The sequence below is a fragment of the Accipiter gentilis genome, chromosome 33 (assembly GCF_929443795.1).
Source record: "Accipiter gentilis chromosome 33, bAccGen1.1, whole genome shotgun sequence".
In the NCBI taxonomy this organism is placed as follows: Eukaryota; Metazoa; Chordata; class Aves; order Accipitriformes; family Accipitridae; genus Astur; species Astur gentilis.
This window is the reverse complement of record NC_064912.1, coordinates 16,066,149-16,085,684: the sequence shown is the minus strand read 5'-3', so window position 1 is coordinate 16,085,684 and position 19,536 is coordinate 16,066,149. Positions and strand designations below refer to the sequence as shown.

At 40.3% G+C, this 19,536-nt stretch overlaps 1 protein-coding gene across 3 annotated transcripts in view; it reads right to left on the bottom strand.

Moving 5' to 3' along the window:
- SDK1 (sidekick cell adhesion molecule 1) overlaps positions 1 to 19,536 on the bottom strand; it is a 416,540-nt gene that overhangs the window by 77,378 nt on the left and 319,626 nt on the right. For all 3 annotated transcript variants that reach the window (XR_007504567.1, XM_049791764.1, XM_049791765.1), the window contains exons 22-26: positions 18,311 to 18,502; positions 16,364 to 16,485; positions 7,960 to 8,069; positions 5,391 to 5,541; positions 3,247 to 3,484 (exon numbers count right to left, since the gene is read on the bottom strand). Coding sequence is in view for 2 of the 3 variants with exons in the window: in XM_049791764.1 (XP_049647721.1) it covers positions 3,247 to 3,484; positions 5,391 to 5,541; positions 7,960 to 8,069; positions 16,364 to 16,485; positions 18,311 to 18,502 (813 nt within the window). In the remaining variant the exon portion in view is untranslated. The remainder of the gene's footprint in view (positions 1 to 3,246; positions 3,485 to 5,390; positions 5,542 to 7,959; positions 8,070 to 16,363; positions 16,486 to 18,310; positions 18,503 to 19,536) is intronic.

The following is a 19,536-nucleotide window of genomic DNA, read 5'->3' as shown; positions in this document are numbered from 1 at the left end:
CTAACTGGGCCAAAAGCAGCTTTTAATAAGCTAGCCTGTATTCTGGCTTTCTAAGAAAGCTAGACAGTGCGATGCAGTGTTCTCTCCATTTTTGCAGCTCATTTTAGCTGAACATCCAGCACTGTTTATTGAAAGTAAAAATTAAAGTGGCATATTGTACATCTGACGTCAATTAAGAAGTGCAAATTTAGAGCAACCTTTGTGGCAAAAGTAGCGTAGCTGCAGTACACAACCATTTTGCCTATAAAATGAGATACCGGAGGCCAAATTCTCAGCTTGTATAAACTGACAAATCCCCACAGTGACATTGGACCACATTTGAATTATCAAGCGATGCTTTATCACACCACAGTAACTGCTTCATGAAGGTCAGTCTCTGAAACATCAAGAGATTGATCCGTGCCGTAAATATGTGACCGTGCTTGTAGAGTAGCTGATTTTGTAATACAAATATACACATTCATGCAGCTGAATATTAGGAGCCCCCAAAATATGAAGGCACTGGGTTAGGTGTATTTGAGAGTAATTGTTTGAAAATAAGAAGGTTTGTATCTAAAAGGAAGCAGCCCTGTCAAGGTTGTTTTAATACATCAGAGGTCTTTGCATTTTCTTACCTTCTCTGTATGGTACCTACTATCATTGTCAATTTATTGAGTGGTAACTGAGCTTGTTACTCGGCAGTTATTCTACACTGTAAAATTTAATGAGTTATTTAATTTCTAACATTATAAACCCATTTTTGATTGATAAAACCTGTCCCGTTTAAAAATCCTAATTCATCTCCCTCCATCTTCAGCTCCTTCCAACCCTATCCCAGAGTTTCATTTTAGGGTTTCCTAACTGTTTTTCAAGCCTGGGTTACCAAACCCCACGGCATTGTTTATTCTCTCATAGTTTCTTTGGTTTCAATATGTTTTATATTCAAGAGCTTCAGAAACCGGAGAGTACCTGTAACGGCACGCTCCTTTATTGTTAGCATGTGTGCTTGGTTATTAGGGATACGATTTCACATCCTATAACGAACAGAACTGCTCATGCACAGCTTTATTTTCAATAAAGGTTTCGGACTCCAGTGGCTGCACTGTCATTAGGTACCACAAGCTGATTTAGTGCCTGGACTAACTTCTTAGGCTCCTTGGACAGCATAAAACACAGAACCGTGAGTTCTGCCAATGAACCACCACGCGATCCTGGCCAAGGCACCTCTGGCCAGCTGTGAGGGATGTTTACAACCCACAGCACCAGGCAAAACCAACTTCACTAAGACCTTGTGTCTACAAAATGGAAAAAGAAATATTTAGGACACCTGCTTTTAAAGTACTTTGAAAACAGAAGCGATAAATAGAATTTTTCGTATAGTTCAGAAGACAGACCTAAAAATACTTTGACCTTTCTCTCTGGCTCCAGCTATCTTTTACTTGCCTTTTAACCCCATCTGACTGTGCATACAGGTTAACTGCAGATTCCCTGCAGTTCTCGCATGCAGCTTGCTGCTATGCCAGTGCTTCTTGTATATTCTAAATCTAAGAAGATACAGCCAAAAGTCTGAGCCCTGACTTGCTCTATGCAAGAAATCAGATGTTAATATCAAAGAAAACACATGGAAAAAAACAAATGAGTCCTTATGGCCTAGATCATAGCTTTGTGTTATTTTGATCCTGGTTTCTGTGTGCCTCCTACAATCAGTTTCAAGTCAACCTTCTTTTAATACTGCAAGAGAAAATGCCAAATACACACGTAACCTCTGATCTTTAAATGCTGAGCAAGAGCACTATAATCCTAAGGTTTTATGAAATCACTTAATCTTAGTATTTACTACATTTCAAAAGAAGTGTTTGAAGAGGAGCGGAAAGGAGAAAGTGGAGAACGCGGTATCTTTTTTATTATGATACAGAACACTTCAAAACTATTTTGTCTGGGTCCTGCTATCTCTAAGTCCAGCACAAGCACACCTTGTTTAAAATACCTCTGGCAATACCTTTCCAATTACTACTTCTCAAAAAGCAAGACTTTAATGGCGGGGGATGACTTTGTTTAGCCTTCTTCTCGGCTAGTTCAAAGGACAGTTATCTGAAGCAGCAGACCAAATCCTGCCACGTACAGCACGTTCACACTTCCCAGCAAGTAATGCTGCGTGCGTGGTACAGAGCGCACAGACGTGCATATGTGTGCCTATAACCGTAGGGCATGCATAGGATTAAATTCCAAAATGTTTTTAATGAAGAAATATAGGAAAAAATAATACAAAAAACCCCCAGCGTTGAACCTTGCGTAAGTACAGGTGACAAAGAGCTTCTATTATTAAACTTCTAAACCATACATATCGCCCATTTCGTTATTTACTTGCAATACAAATTTTAATTTATCAGGTGCATGTAGGGTAAGTTTGGAAACAGGTTTTGTGGAAGTTAACAGCTAGAGAGCAGCTTTTCAAGATCTGTCTTTACTGTTGCTACTAAGCTAACGATTTATTGTTGCCTGACATTGAGAGTTTGCTTCTGGTATTTGATGTCTCTATGCCAGTACGGACAATTGAGCTAGACAATACAGTACTTGTGCTCTAGGTCTATACGCAGGTTATGTCTATATGCAGGTTATGTCTATATAGCCTTGTACACACAATTTTAGAAGGCAGTATTGAAAAAGTGTCATCAAAAGCTCAGATAATTATTTTATTTCTGTGTGGCTAATCAGCTCTCTAAAATAACTTCTGCCCTTTTGGAAATATTTGGTGCTTGAAATTAAATTTCAGATAACCACAACTGTGAGAAAAATCTGTTTGAGCCCAGCAGCAGACAGGGAGAGGAGGAGAACGAGGGGCAATGGGGTACTGGGGAGGGAGAGGAAACGTGAGAAACCTGCTCAGCCAGAGAAGGCTGCATGCAAGCTTCTCGCTCTGTCGTCCGTACTGCTGCCAAACGAGGGCAGGAATCGGGAGAGGTTGTTTTGCTTGCTTTAAATAAATAACCTGCAGGTTTATGCATGAAAGCAGGGTAGGAATAAAATAAATAAATAACTCCCTCAAGTATCTATACATCTTTTTTCCTTCAGTGCATCTAGAGATTGGGGGGGGTTTTGTTTCATTTTAGATTTAATGGATCAACAAGCAAAAAAACCCCCAACAACCCACAAACCAAATAAAAAAAAAAAAAAACAACAAAGAAACAAACAAAATGAACAAAAGGGCAGAAAAATGCTGAAGTTCTCGGATGCGTCCTTCAGAGCAGACATGGAGCTTTGACTTACCGGACTCCCGTGTACGACCTCTCACTACTTCGCTCCATGGTCCTGCCCCGATGGCATTGAAAGCCTGGATCTGCAGTTCATACTCTGTCCACTCCTCCAGATCTTCAACTGTGTACTCTCTTTCCAACCGGTCATTAATAACCTTCGTCAGGGTGGGAGACTGCAGATCCACACGCCAGAACTTTATCCTGTACCCCACTGACTCGGGATTGCCATTATACTGTGTGTCGGGGAGCGGCTGGCAAACGACAAAGAAAAGCGCAATATTCCTATAGAGAACACATTGCCAGGGCTCTCCAAACTATATACCAAGGCAGTCTGAACTCCTATACTGCCATAGGAAGGCAAAAAAGGTCAAGAGGTTTCACGATCTCTAAATTTCTGTGTTGCTTGAAATTTTCCTTTAATTTTTACCTTATTTTTGAACCAAATAGATATGCTCACAGAACTATGCCATTTGCTGTGGGTGTATCAACAGAGATGATATGAATACAATATATTTCAGAGCTTTGTGATTAATTATGGAAATGAATGATAAATTGCTGAAGCATGTGACAAATTCATTTATCGTACATTTTTTACTTTTTTTACTGACTCTCTGCCTACTCATTTATCAGCAGAGATTTATTCTAGGATTCTAACTCCCCAAGCAATTTCAGAGATTAAAATATGAAATAATTAGCCTACTTCATGAAGTTTAGAGTTTTTCTCCATGAAACTAACTACATGACGCCACGGATGGCTGAGATTCAGTTCTGAATCACTGGGAAAGTTTGACACACATTAACATTTCACAGCTTAGAAGACTGTATCCTGCAGGCAAGCAGGGCTAGAAATGTGACCCTTATTCTGTAGGAAGGAAGGAATTCCCAGCTCCCAGGGGGACAGAGATTCACCTGCGGGTCTTGAAAAAAGAGATTAAACACTTTCAAATACTGATGTTATTAAGCATGAAAAAGGTGTATTGGGTCATTTTTAGCTGTGGTTGTTTCTCCTCCTGAACCCTGCACAGTTTGACTCATGAAAAACAGGCTTCCAGGTAGCACAGCAAGGAAACACAATCTTACAAATGTTTTAAAGTCTCTTAAAACAACCTGGAGTTAATTTTTATGCAAGATATATGGGTCAGGATATAGAACCAAAGGTTTAACAACGTGGGCATGTTATTCACTCCGTAAAGCCATGAGTGAGTTATGTGGGTCCTATCAAATGAACCGCAATGGCTTCTCTACGGATAGTGAGGTGACACCTCCCAAGTCTGATGTTTTGGTCTTTCAAGGTACAGAATTAAGTTTAGTGTCCCATTGAGAAACTGGAATTATTCCTTTCTGACGGGAGAAACCCCCTTTTGTTTCTAGACTGATTTTGACTTTCAGCCATAATGAGTTTATGCATGGAAGAGCTAACATTTGGGCAAAAGGAAACCTGTGCTTCATCAACTTCACACCACAGTAACCCCAGTGGAAAATTCTGCCTAACAGGGGAGAAGAAAAACCATTCTGGAGCAGGTTAATTGCCAAGTAAATCCCCACGTGGCAACTCTGCAGGTAACTGAGACAGTCAAAGGGGCACAACAATGTCATCAATCACTGCATCTTTGCAATTAATCATTTCTTTCTACGTTTTATCACATAACTCCACGCCCTTGCACATAAATATAATCTTCCTACAGGAGCGTAATGTGCAAACTTTGCTGCCTTTGATCCACAGCTGTTCGGTACCTGCAGGATGATTGCCAATGGCCAGCGTGCATCTTCTGGGGACTGTTTTGTACAGAGCAAACAGCTGAGCCCTAGGAAACTGCAAATTAGCTCAAGTATTATACTCCTGTCCCACGTGTTGACCCAGACTGTGGGACTAGAGAGTCTCAAAATCCAAGGTTTTACACACAGGCATATATTCCCCTGATGAAGCGGCAGAAATAGTGGCAGTAGGCAATTTATGTGATTAATAAGGCACTTAATGTAAGTCTCAGACTTCGGACTATTCTGAAAAAGGAGATAACGTTGCTGTTATTCCCTACCGCTGAACACAAGGAAAAGGCTCTCTGGGGCGCTGGCCTGACCCCCCCTGGGGAAGCAGCGGCGTCCCAAGCACCAGCACCCCGGCTCCCCTCGGCCCCCCGTTCCTCCTGGCCGGCTCACCACCCATCGCAGCCACAGGCTGGTCTCGCTGGCCGTCCGCACGGTCACGCTCCCGGGGGCAACATCTGGCGGAGCCTGCAACGTCTGGATGACGCGGGAGGGTTGGCTGAGGGGGCTGGAGCCCACCACGTTCACCTGCCGCATCCGGAACCTGGAGCGGAGGGAAAGACGCGGTGCACGCTGTAACAGCTCGGAGAATGATACCTCTCTTTCCAGAACAGGAAAAAAGATGGCAAAATACAAATTAGGTCTTTCTAAATGTTCCACAAAGGTCGGTGTGTGCAGGTCCCCTTTGTATTCACTGCTGAATGCTTTATGGTAACCGCTTTCAGATCCTCTCAGGTATTAAAAAAAATGAAAATGAGATTAGCTTAGGGTCTATTAGAAACTTAGGTATTTGTGTGAGAAATTTATGTTAATTATACCAAGCCTGATGAGCTTATGCTAGCAATAAGTGATTTTCTCTGGCGATGCTTGTACAATACATTCAGAAAGGTATTAAAATATCAAATTTTGGATATTCTCATTCCCTGTCAATATAAAAAATATACTAGTGATAACATTTCCCCTCAATTACTGGTTGAAAGAAGATGATTTATCCCTGTGCTGCATTTTCAGCCTTCCTGCACAAGACAGATTAAGTTATTTAATATGGATATGTGTCTTTAAAAAATACCCTGTCTGCTTGAAAGCACCTCTATGACAATAGAAATCCCTACTGGGTCACGAAAGATTTAGAGAAATCTTTTTTTCAGCAAGCAAAAAATAATTAAGACGTGCTGTACATTTCAGATACTCTCACCCGTCACAAGCAATTAGAGGAATCCAGCACTTGCACATAAACACATGACCTGTTCATTCTAAACACTTAATTTTTGGACCTAATGACTGAGCTTAGGAAAAGGGTGAGCTAGTCTTCATAGCAGTGTTTATTTATCTGCTCTGATTTCCCTGGAAAATGCATTAAAGCAAACGCATTAAACAAATACTGTCCTTGATTTCACTCGCAAACATTGGCACAAAATATAGAAAAGAAGCTGGCTGATAAAGATGTGGTCTGATAATTAGCTCTCATGATGTATTTCCTCACTGGGTAATGACTAAAGCCGACCAGAGGACAACAAATCCATTTGGCAACAACTTTCTAGGTTTCAAAAAATTGTATAAAATTGCTCTACACTGAAACAAACCCAAAAGAGCTTGTATCTGTGCACGCATGACAGAAAAAACCTGGCAAAATTCAAGGAGCTGCTTCATGATGAAAAAAAATCGGAGGAGAACTGGACACGTGAAAGATCCCAGCATAACTGGGATCATTCCAGAATTCAATGGATACAAGAGAGAAATGAGATGTAGCAATAAAATGAACCAAAAAGTTTAAGACTAGACAAAAAAGCCCACGCCAAATTCCTCATATACTTCCTCATTATTTTTTATCTCAAAGACAATTCTCCATACGCCTGCTAGGTGTGCAAGTCCTTCTTATTTTGCATAGACACGGAACACTGAACTCTGGTATGACCTGCGCTTTACTATTCACCTCTGCCTTTTCAGCTTTAAGGATCCACCTTTATGAGGAGAGCAAAATCTTCTCAACCTGCAGATGATTTTCCTAAACCTCTGCACCAGAAATCTCTGCTCAAGCTCAAAAATTTTCAAAGAGCTTTTAGTAAATGTACAGCTCTTGAGGATGAGATGTAAAACACTGCAGTGGGGAGTTTGTGAGAAATTCAATATGTTCCGAGGCTTCTAAGGGAAGAAAATTAGTGTACCAGCACTGAATTAGTTGTAAACTATACGAGCTCTACTCGATTGCACCTACTACTAGTTCGCAACAGCACATGGGTTAGCTAATAGGCCCTTCTGCCAGCGCAAAATGGACAAGTTTCTAGTAAGCTCATTTAACATTTGCCACTATATCTCCTTGCAGCCAGCCTTTACATTAGCAAGCTATCTCATGAAAGTATTTTTCATTAGGATTGAGTACCTCAAATTCTCAAATCTTGTCTATACTAAAGCAACACATCACTTGAATTGAATTGATTTAGAAATCAATCTCGTTTAACTGGGGTGCACCCATAACGTAGATTCACTTCAATCAGTTTAAGCACTGCATATATCTATTAAGCTTAACATGGTAAATTCTTATAAACAAAGGTTTCATTTAACTGATGTTACCAAATTAAGCTAAATCAATAAAACGATGTTTAAACTGATGTAAATATGTAATTACAAGTTTGCATCAGTTTAACTACAATTGATTTGTCACTGACTGATGTTACACTGGTTGCACCCTTTACATGAGGGAAGTCACAGGATATCAGGTACTCGTAAAAAGCATTTCACTGTGCACTTGCATTTCTTTTTTAATATCATGAACTGTATTGTATGTAAATTACAATTAACAATATCAGACGAGTAATTTTAAGTATAAACTGTGAAAACAGCAAACCTGTTCCCTTTTGTTCAGATTATAAAACACAGCCAGCTGTTTCTGATTAGGAAAGCTGTTCCATGCTGCTATTTACTCATTTTTTTCACATTGCAGCTAATTACCTGCTGTTCTTACCTGTAATGAGTGTAAGGAGTAAGGTTCGGTACCTCCAGCATCTGAGCATCAGGTTCATTCTCCACCTCACGAAGACTCACCCACTCCTCTTCATCACCCAGTACACCAACCTGTACGTGGGAAAGGTAAGAAGGAATACAAAGCAGACTATATAGAGATTATATATGAAGAATTACATATATAACCTCTTTTGCAATGTGTGTCATCACAACAGTGGAAGGACAAATGCTTTTAAATACATATTATCCAGTTAATATTAATTTAATAATAATTTTTATATGACGAGGCACTGGTTATTTGTAAAGCAATAACACAGCCAAGTTAGCCAAGTTTCCTTGTATCTGTTGGGACTTCATTGGGATCCTCTAATAAGATCTATTCCCGAAAAACACCATGAGAGTGCTAATACCCTGTTCAATCTCGCTGCCACAATACAAAAGTATCAAGTAGTAATGTAACAAAATGAAAAATAGCCTTGATAATAACTCACAGGAACTGATGCATACTAAGTCTCGATGGAGGCAAAATGCCACAGAAATGAAGACAGAGAAACAACAACAAAGTCAAAGGACAAAAGTGTTTTAACCTCGTCTGCTGTTCTGCACTTAGGCCAGACTTTTCCACGTGCAATCCTTTGTATTAATTAATCACAACGTGTTGCCCAACATAGCTACGGCAGCGTTAGAAGGGAGAAAACGGTGATGAGAATTGAGTGCGTTACTTTCCGTATAGCTTTCTGGAGATAAAACGAAGATGAATCAGGACTTAAAAGGAAGTCAACAAGGCATGACAGAACGGTCAGGGTCTGGCCGGGGACCCTCGCAGAGGGCAGCGGCCGTAGGCAGGGTTGTGTGTGTAAGAGCCACGGTAGGAGCGTGCAGAAGGAGACAAGAGAGGTGGGAGATGGCTGGGCTTCACTTTGGAGATTCACAAGTGCTGAAACACAGGGGATTCTTGGACGAGACTCCTTGATATAACTCCCTAGCAGTGTGCATATTTAATTTGACGTTTCGACCCTCCCACAAAGGGCAGTGCCTGCAGTCCGATTCCCTCACCCTGCTCTGGTATCCGCAGTCCCGGGCTGCAGGATATCGGAGGGTGCACAGGCAGATATTCCCCTTAGTGTCTATTTACAGACTTAATATCCACGAAGATGCCTAATCCTTTTTTAACCTGCTGACACTATCTCCTCCTACAGACTGCTGTGGCAACAAATTCCAGAAGCTCACAACCCACTGTGTAAAGAACTATTTCCTTTAATCTTTGTTAAACAGATCCCTTACGAGTTCTGTATACTAGTTACAGCCATAGACACTGTCAAAGCACTTGATAGGGAATGTAGCCCAAAGTATCTAGCATACCCAAGTACTTCAAATAGAAAATTAGGTTTCATTCACTCTTTCTTTTTTTTTCCCCTTCAGGAGAAGCAGCCTGATTTATTTATAGATGTTTTAGTTCTTCGCTCACCCAGGACTTAATGTGCTGCATATTTATGTTTGTGCATGAAGAAATGACACAAGGAAAATTAGGCCAAAGAAATAAGTTCTGCATTGCACTGTGAAAAGAAGCCTCTGTGATCTTCCTAGCAGAGGACCTCTTTCATGGAGGATGTGGTTGCACAGGTCTTGACGGGCCTTTCAGTCTTGTTGGTTATCAAGGACACTGCCACACACCAAACAACATATAAAATAGATGTCAGTGAAGATTGTGGGCCTCTTAAAATTCCCAGTCCCAGCTGAGCTCCATAAATTTTCGTAAAGTCCATGGATGAAGAAGCTTCGACGAAGCAAGTTGAGACAGGTCTGCATGGTAAAACAGAACAGCCCCAAACTGAACCCAGAGAACAAAGAGATGATAAAGAGAATTAAAAAAAAAAACAACAAACCAACCTACATGAACAAAGAAAGGAAGAGAGGGTTGATTTCAGTCAAGGAAACAGAGAACACTCTTGATTAAAAGAGGTTTTGATTAATACTGTAGAAAGTCTATAGTAAATGCTTATTTTTGCAAAACTCCTTGCTCTTAACAGCAGCACCTCAAAGTGCTGCAGTAATTGTATAGCAACAGTCCGCAGTGCTTTGCAGGCTGCAAATAATCTCCAGTAGTGAAGTTGTCGTCTTTTTGTATTGTAAGAACAGTAAGAGCTTTTAAAAATATTTCTTGCATAGCAAAAAAAAAAAGAAAAAAAGAAAAGACCCCAGGTTTCAGTTGTTCTGCAGCAGCAGGCAGGTCATTAATACACATTAAGGACCACATGGTTCAGACCCAGAGGCCCACAGGGCTGTGAACAATTGACATTGACTCAAGCTTGAGAGGTGTCCAAAACCCCCCACCTGTTTTGCAGCTAGACATTTACCGGCTGGCTGCAAAGGTAGAAATATTAAGGATCTTTTACTGATGGAGAAGCAGCAAAAGCTTCTATGTGCCCAGGACTACAGCAAACCCCTCCAAAGCTCTTCCAGGAGACAGATTTCTGGTTGTGAATGCTCTCCCTGGTAGGAACGACAGATGCAACGTAGGAAGAAATGGCAGACACCATCCAAGCCTGGCATGTTGGTTGTTCCCAAGTTCAGGAGTCAGCTGGTAAACGGGTGACCACTACCTATACTGGGAGGTGGGGGACCCTGGGCAAAGCGGGAGCGCAGACAGTCCCAATGAACTGCTTTTAGACTGATTTTCTGCTGAAAGGTAGTGACAGAGAGGCAGCAGAAAAATCAACCAAAGGCATAGTTCTGTGGTTCAGCAAAAGTTTTCAAGAAAAATAGATTGGGAACTTGCTTTAGTTAGAATAACACCTTGTAATGTTCCCAGGATCTGGTGTCAGCATTTGAGAAACTAAATCCAAGTGTTAGATCTTCTATTGAAATCAGTAGTATATTTTAAGAGAGTGCTGCTTGTCTGGGGAGTTTTTCCAAAGTAAGAGGACTGAAGGGTGCCCAGCTGTAGGGTAGCTTGGTGAACAGCCAGGGGACTTCTGCATGACCTCTGACTTGTGTGGCCAAGCGATTCAAGGTCAATGTTACTCAAAACAAGTTTCATTTATTTAGCAATAAACTCAGAAATGAATCTCGGAAGAGAACCTTCAGTGATGGACTTGGGTACTTTTTAACTTCCACAAGATCTACAGTAGATTCCAAGTTTCAGGCTCTTGAAGGAAAAGGAAATTATTTTTGCTGAAACACTCTGATGTCAGATCAGAGGAAACATATCAGTTTCAAGAATCAGAGTACAAAGGGATTCCCACAGGGCAAAAAGAACTACGGGCAGTGGTAAGGATAAAAGAATCCTTTGAGGGGCAAAAGAGTCCACCATGAGCCGCTCTGCATAAAATAAATTTAGAGGCTTCTTTCTTGTAGCTGTTTTTTTGGATAACAGTGTATGCATACTTCAGAAAAGGATTATGTTTGTTGACAGATGCACACATATTCATGTGTGCATTGTTTCAGGAGGCAGATGAGAACACCAACTGCTTTTCTGTTACCGTCGGCATAAAAACTCCTTAAGAAATGCACTCCGCATCTTAACAGTTCTCTGTACAATTGGGCCACAATCCCCAGGAGGCCCCAGGACTGCCACAGTAAACACACCTACGTCCACGGAGACCCTTCGTATAATTCTCAGTAACGATCAGCCATCACAAGTTAGCACATATTCATTCCCATCTCTCAGCTGTTCCCAAGGTATTACATTCAATAAAAGGGCATATTCATTTATTATTACAGAAATGAGACAGCATAAAACAATATTGGAAGTGATGTCAGAACCCTTTACTTCTCTATGCATTAGTTTCTCCATTTCTATAAAAGGAAAATGTTACATATTTTATAAAGTGATTTAACATTTTCTGGTGGAATGCACTATATGAGCAAAGTTGCAGAATTTTGATGTAAAAGAAACCAAAAATAATTAAAATTTGGAATGAAAAAATCATTTGCTGCGATATGTTGTATAAGACAGTAATGCTTCCAAAATTTTGAACAGTTATGAAGTACTAACTGCAGGAAGGGAAAACACAATGTTTCTGTACATTATAGAGGTACCCTGTGTTCTACTATAGTTCAAGATATGTCAGAGTTTTCATTATAGAGGTCCATAACTCACACATTTGAAATCGCTTTGGGAGAAATTTGGTTCACAGGATGTCAGCCTGGGTGCAATTTTTTTTCTTACAAAATCCTTAAATCGATTCAGCCATTTTTGATTTAAAGATTGGCAACAGCATAAAATTGTCAAGAGTTTCAGACACTTATTTACCAGCTCTGAAGTAAAAACGACACCAAGAGAATCACCTCATACAATGGATGAATCCTATCTGGGTCACTGACTTAACCCACAAAACCAGATAAATTCACGGTAAAAGTTACAACGTCTTTCCCAACTCACAGCTTTACAAGTGAATACAGTGGTAATGCTTTAAAGGTTTTACTACTTTGAAACTCTGCTACTGCTCACCACGCTATTCATACAAAATCTCTCTAAAAACAGCAGAAAGGCTTTAAGCAAAAACTCGCTATATTAGCCCATATACACATGGCTCCGTGGCTTGCAATACCTCTTCATAAGTGGCCTTCAGCCGTTCCACAGCTCTTCTGCTGGCTGCACAATAACATTAATCACCAGAAAAACACACCAAACTTGGCAGAAGCTAGCCCAGCTTTTCTCGTCAGCCACTGGAAAGCTTGATGCCGTGGACCGAGTACCTACCAAGGCACAGTCATGATGATATCATTTATGTACTTCTTCCTGACAAACTCCCAGGAAAAATTCAGCATGAGAAAAACAAGCTGAAACTGGATTGCAGCAGATAGAGGGCACAAACATGAAACCACGTGAACAACAGCAGGGATTCAAAGTCATTCTTGGTTATGAATTGCCAGAAAAAATGTCTACAATATATATTCTAAATGCATGTGAGAGTACAGGATGATTGGAAGGATTTACTGAAATTCTTTGGGGATGAACATGTTACCTGTGAATGTCAATGCCACAAGACATTTACTGCTGGTCCCTCTCAACAAGTGTCAGCAGAACCTTTATATGACATCAGACCCTCTTCTCTTTAGGTTATATTGTATGTAATGGAAAAACAACGTTAAATATTTTTTTAAATAGCATTGGTACTTTTTTGTAGTCTGTTTGGAAATTCAGTTTCCTCCAGTCCTCTGAGTCTAGATGGAGAAGAAACAGCCTAGTGACTTTTAAGAAATCCCTTCAGAAGTACAGAATGTAGCTTCACTAGAAACACAGAAATGGGATTTTTAATGCTTGATATTTCAGTATCTACCAACACGAAAATCTTAAAGACCTGATTCTCCTCTCATATTCATTGACATAATTGAGAATTAGTTCCACAGTGGCTCCCGTGAATTTACACCCCAGAACAAAAAGCAGAAGCCAAGGCCAGATGTACAAAATTTCACGTCAACTGGAATTCCCAGCTGTGTCTTTCATCCAAATTGTTCATGAAGTATCAGGCTTCAAAAATGGCACTTGTCCAAAACAGAATACTTGGAACATTTTCTAGACCTGCCCTTATTCAGGAAGCTTTCTGCCACATAAAGGAACAAAGAAGAAAAACATGTTGGTGGCAGGTTGTTTGCATGTGTGAATATAAAATAGCTGAAGTTTGTCTGTAAGGACTCGGGCATTCAGACTAAAGGGTATATTCCCAGTAGAGATGGAAGAGAAGACACAATATATAAGGGATGTCCAATGCAAAGCTATCACCCAGCTGTACAGAGGGGGACACAGATGAAGTGCACGACAATACCAAGTATTTGTTGGTCATGTTTTGTCAGGAACCCACCACCAGCAGAAGCACCAGCAGAGGGAACAGACCTGTGGGGGAGATCGACCCAGTTCTCCTTCCAGGAGGGATCATGCTGTACAAGGTCTTAGTATACTGCAACATATTTTTTTCCCAAGCTGCTAGCGGTTTTCAGCTACTCTGCACCTTATTGCAAACTTTCAGAAAGACTAATGGTCAAAAAATTAGCAAATGGATGGCGATACAGTCCCTGTACCAACTTGGACAGCATCTTTATTCTCCAATTCAACTGATCAATTGCAAAGTACACTAGAACATACAGATACGTGTTTTATAGTTAAATGTGATCCTATCACTCAGCAATACCACCTATTTTAAAATCAGTGTGCAAACCCACACCTTAAGTGGCTTTTAATTTAATGCTAAGGCTTGAAACGCTTAACAGTGCAATTAAAAGCTGCACAAGGCCCAGCGAATGAAAGATCCAGAAGGAAAAGAATCCTCCCTATATTTCTGTTTAGAAAATACTGTTGTAGGTTGGGTATAACCACTGCCCTTCAATCTAACATAATCCTAAGGAACAATTATGGGAGCCTGTGCTTAAAATACAGATGTTGCAACAGTAGTCTGCATCCGAGCGCAGACATACCACTGCTTAGAACAGACTACATGAAAGGCAAAAATGAACACGGGGGTGTCACTGGAAGCCGTTTTGTGAAAGCTTGTGTGTCTTTGATCACTGCTCCCGCTACCATGTTCTCATCCCCACCCCTTGCAATGGTGCTCTTCTGATCACACTCACAGCCTGCGCAAAGAGTTGATCTCTACAAAACTCATTTGTTCTTGGCTGGATCAAGTCTCGTAGCAGCACCGGGGATGATCACGCCAGAATCAGTGCATGCAGAAGGCAGGAGTGAGAAAGTCTTGGTAAGAGTGATGGGGATGAGGAGAGGGAACGGGAGCAGGACAATGAGAGCTCTGGTATAGATTGGCTAAAGGTGCTGTGAAATTGCACTTTAAGAGAGAAAGAGTTTGAGGGCACTGCTGGCAGAAAGGGGCTGTGAACAAAGGATTATATGCAGCTGTCATCCTGGAAACAGGATTTGCTATACCCTTAAGGAGTCACCAACTTCTCTGCATACCTGAAAAGATTTTTGTTAATCATGTGAGCAAGAATCTTCTTTTTTTTCTTTTTGTTAATCATGTGAGCAAGAATTTTTATTTTTATTTTTTTTTTAAGTTACATCCACTCGGAACAACATTCCAAAGCTAAACAGTGAGGTATGGTGCAGAAGAAACTTGCAGGGTAGCTGTGGTGAAAAGAGCTGCCCCGACTCCAAGAAGACTTTGACTGTCCTCCTTCCCCAGATGGAACAAATATTTCTGGATCCAGGATCTATCAGAACTACTAACCCCTTGACTTTTCTAGCAACACATGAGATGTTGATGAGGGTTTGTGAACAAGAAAAATTCTCCCTTCCCTCCCTGCACACCAGGAACCTTTCAACCACTATTTGTACCCAGAGCTCTTCAAGGATGCAGATAAACTTCATGGTAATTATTACTGCAGTTTTAAAGCTTTCAAATTTATTTCACTTCAGTAGCGTTCTGCAACTCACGGAATTAACAAATTCCTAGCAATATCAATGCAGCGCTCCAACATAAAAATGCTCCTCAGAATGTGCCAAGCCACCATATTACAGGATTTCAGTGTTTAATTGCATAATATGCAATAATGTGTATGTAAACGGTACAAAATGTACCGACACGTTCACAACAATCTCATTACCAAGTGAAGTGATTGTATCAACATGTCTCAGTGGTGACGGTGATTTAAGAAGTCCAACATTTGGTCTTAAAAACAGATTATATTATTTATAAAGATCTGTGGGTGGAAAGGAAGAAGCAAAGCTCATCTGTCAGGAGAACAAATGAGGAATATATAACTCCTCCAAGGCATAATGACAGCAGAAAGAGGGATATTGTTTAAAGCTGATGAAGAAGAGAATTCATCCTATTCATATCTAGAGGCCTGGATAGAAAACCTCGGTATATTCCATTACAAGATAGAAAAATACACTCAGTCTCTCGAATAATGGTATCTTTACTGTTCAGTGCAATTCTTTCTATACTTCTAACTCCATGAGATAATAATTCCAGGTTTCCATCTGGTTTGAAAATACACCTAAACAGAACGTAAAGGTTTCGAATCTTTTTTTTAAATAAACTGATGAACTTGAGCTCTGCTGTATGTGTTGCTTATGATGCATCTGGTGCTCTTCTGAACATAACCAAAGTTGCTTTACAAAAAACCACGTGAATTATTTAAAGGATAAGCATTCTTACATATATATATATATTATATATCATATTTTTCTTTTGTTCTTTTGAACAGAAGTTACAGCATTCATATGACCCCTTTCTCACCAGCTACCACAGACATTTCTCAGCTAAGCCTCTCGAGCTCCCTTGCATTCCAACCTTTCCAGGACCCCCTGGACAGCTACCACCAGGCCATTTACTGAAAAGCTTTGATCCAAAGTTGGATTACAGGTTTTGTACAAACAGCAATGCACTCTTTAGACCGTTTTTAACTCCTCAGAAACTTTCTTGAGAGTTTTTTTGTCAGGGACATACCTGGCCTTCGACTATCCACTTGGAGATGGAGGTTTTGCCATCATACCCTGGCCGGAACTGAAGCGTGGCAGAGCGAGGGCTGATGTTGGAAATCACCAGGTTGGATGGAGCACCTGGAAGCTCTGAAGAAATAGAAATGTAAATGAGAGGCGGAAATGCTCTCCGTCTAGGGCCCAGTAACACACGTTGACATTCAGTGTTTCAGTATATAAAATACCTTTGTAACAATTATAATAGAGCAAATAGCTTTGTTTTTTTTTTTTCTTTGTGGCAGAGTACTACCTACAGTGTTACTGTTTTTCTGCTCTGAGCACGCACCACATTTTTAAGATCAAATGAGAAAAGAGCGAGCCCATCTACAGTATTACAGCTACTATTTTAGACAAGTTGCACAACCGACAAAGCGTGGTTGCTCGGAGGAAAGGTACTTCCCAGCTCCAGATCTGCCAGTCACTTGCCAAGTCACCTAATTCCACTGTACTGTTTTTGCAGAATTAAGTGACAATAATTTTTACTAACTTCTCAGGGTGTGTACAACTTCAATATACTAACAACAGAAAAAGACTCAAATTTTGGGGTAGCATATGGGGAAGATTTTGTGATTCTTATATTGGCTTATAATAGATGGGTTTTAGAGGACATTTCTGATGCCTGAATAAAGTAGATGATTTTTTTGTTTTTAAATTTCTGTTCCACATAAAGAGGGTGACCTTCTACAAGGAAAAATCTGCAGCCCCAATCAGATCTTTGCCTCACATCAGTCAAGCTTACAGCAGCATTTACATTTTTAATATTATCTGAATTATCAACAAAAGCAAGCCCAGGAAAGAGATTAAATATAGGTTGTTTAGAATAAATTCCCAATAGTACCTGCATTCATAAGGAATGGAAATTACTGTTAGAATCAGTAATCATTCACAATGTTGTACTATGTACAAATGCAACAGGCAAAAAATGGGCAGCTTTTTAGCATATTTCAAGTATGCATGAATACACAATATTTCTTGATTCTTACTTCACGTTTGTGGGAACTATGATCGATAAACTAACCCTGACCAAGTAGGATAATGCTGTTATCTGGCTAACAACAGGGAGCATGGCATCGATCCAGTCTACAACTTGTCACAATTACCTATGATTAGGGAAGAGAAAGACAAACATAATTCAAGACATACAGAAAAGTTCAAAAATACCGGAAAAGGGAAAAACTGGATTACCATCAGTGGTGTACAGTAACTACTCCACTTTGGAAAATTCTATTTCTATAACCTATAAATTAACTGAAACTGCTTGTTTGAGGTATGAATTGCCTTTTTAGTTTGCTTTCTATACTGGATGATGGAAAGTGGAGAATTTTAAAAACAAAATGCAAAAAGGCTAAATTTATAGGTGCTCAGTTACATGGTAACTCAGACAATGCAATACAGGGCTAACTCCTCCCAAATCTTTCTCAGGCCACGACTCTCGGACCCTATAAATAAGATTTCAGTTTCATTATACAAGTGTTCTCTCATAGATGACATAAGCTATACTACTTAAAAACGGAAAAACCTTTCCCTTTTAGCATCATCCAAACTTTATTCTTCCCCTAAAGCAACACTTTTTTAGTTGATTCAGGTTTCATTCTTATGTTACTTTGTAAATGTCAAGAGATTCTTTGTTATATCCACTTTATTACCTTGTTGGTTCCTTCTGCCACCCCTACAACTTTTTTTTGTATTTGTATTGAACAGCCTCAACTTTCTGGTAATTTCAAACTGCAATTGTGGTCACATTAACTTTTTAATCTGTCCTAAAACTTGATTTTAAATTATGTGGTAAAGAATTCCAATGTTTTAGAAATAAAACCATTTTTATTATTACTGAACCGAAGTAATTTGTGATCTTTGGAACATAGCAACATGAAGAATCAGCCCATTTTGATTTGTTTCGTGCAGTTTCACCAACCTGGGGGCACACCAGAAGAGATGGTGGAGGACGTGACCCATCCGCTCCCTTTTGCGGTCACAGCTGCCACCTCGATTGTGTAGGTGGTGAGAGACGACAGCCCCGTGATCTTGTACTCCAGCGTCGTGTTGGGCAGCGTGCGGGCAAGACGAGATTCATTCCTGCCATACACTTCCCAGGAGATCTGGTACCCTGGAAAATAATTACACAGAAGTCAGGGGGCCAAAGCAGTGGTGGGGGCTACTTTTTCTTCTATAGCACGGTTATACAACGACCCAGAGACTGGTGAATTCCTGCATCTGCAAGATTTGCTGGTGGTCAATGGTGGTATGACTTGTTTATTACTCTGCTCCACTGTGGCCACCATTTATAAGCAGAAAAAAACCAGTTGAAGTAAACACTGGATAAAATACCCAAGTATTTTTCTAATACTGTTATTTCCAATAAGCAATTGATGTAGGTACCCCATGGGGTATCCTCTGTCCACCAGGTTACAGATGGGGGAGGACATGGAGTCTCAACAGACTGTGTCTTTTTGCTACGACGATACAATGCTTGCTATGAAATGGCTAGGAAACCTGGGGATAATCTCACAGAAGGGTGGACTTACATTCTGTGAACGTGGTGAAGCAAATAGGAAGAAACACCGGAAAATATAACATCATCTCACCAGCTGGAATATCTAATTAAAAATCTATATGTGCTTAGCAGGGCTACTCCCTTTCCAGGCTGAAGTAACCTTCACTGCTGTATATCCAGAAATACTTACAAATCTGACAATAACAATCAGGCAGGAACATTGTGGGAATCTTCCAGGAACTGAAAAACCTCTACTCCCCACTGCTTGTTCCTTGCACAAATCCTTTAGCAGGGTGAATCATTATCCTTCCTTTCAAAACCATAATGTAGCCAATGTATTGTCCAAAACTGCACTCACCCTGACCTCCATATTATTCTTCTATCATAACCAGGCTTTCCTTTTTATCACTTTTATAACCATTTGCCTTCCAAGAATTTTTGAAACTTTCTACTCTCTGATTTGCTCAATTTTACCTCCAAACCTGCTTGTCCTCCTCCTGCCCAGTCCCACTTTATTCTCGTTCGAACCCATTTGAACCTCACTGTGCCAGTCTCCAGAGAGTGTCTCTGAAAAGTTTGCTTGATTGCAGCTTTCTTTGTGATTTGACTCAGGGGGGGTGGGTGGGGGAAAATATACATAGCTCCTG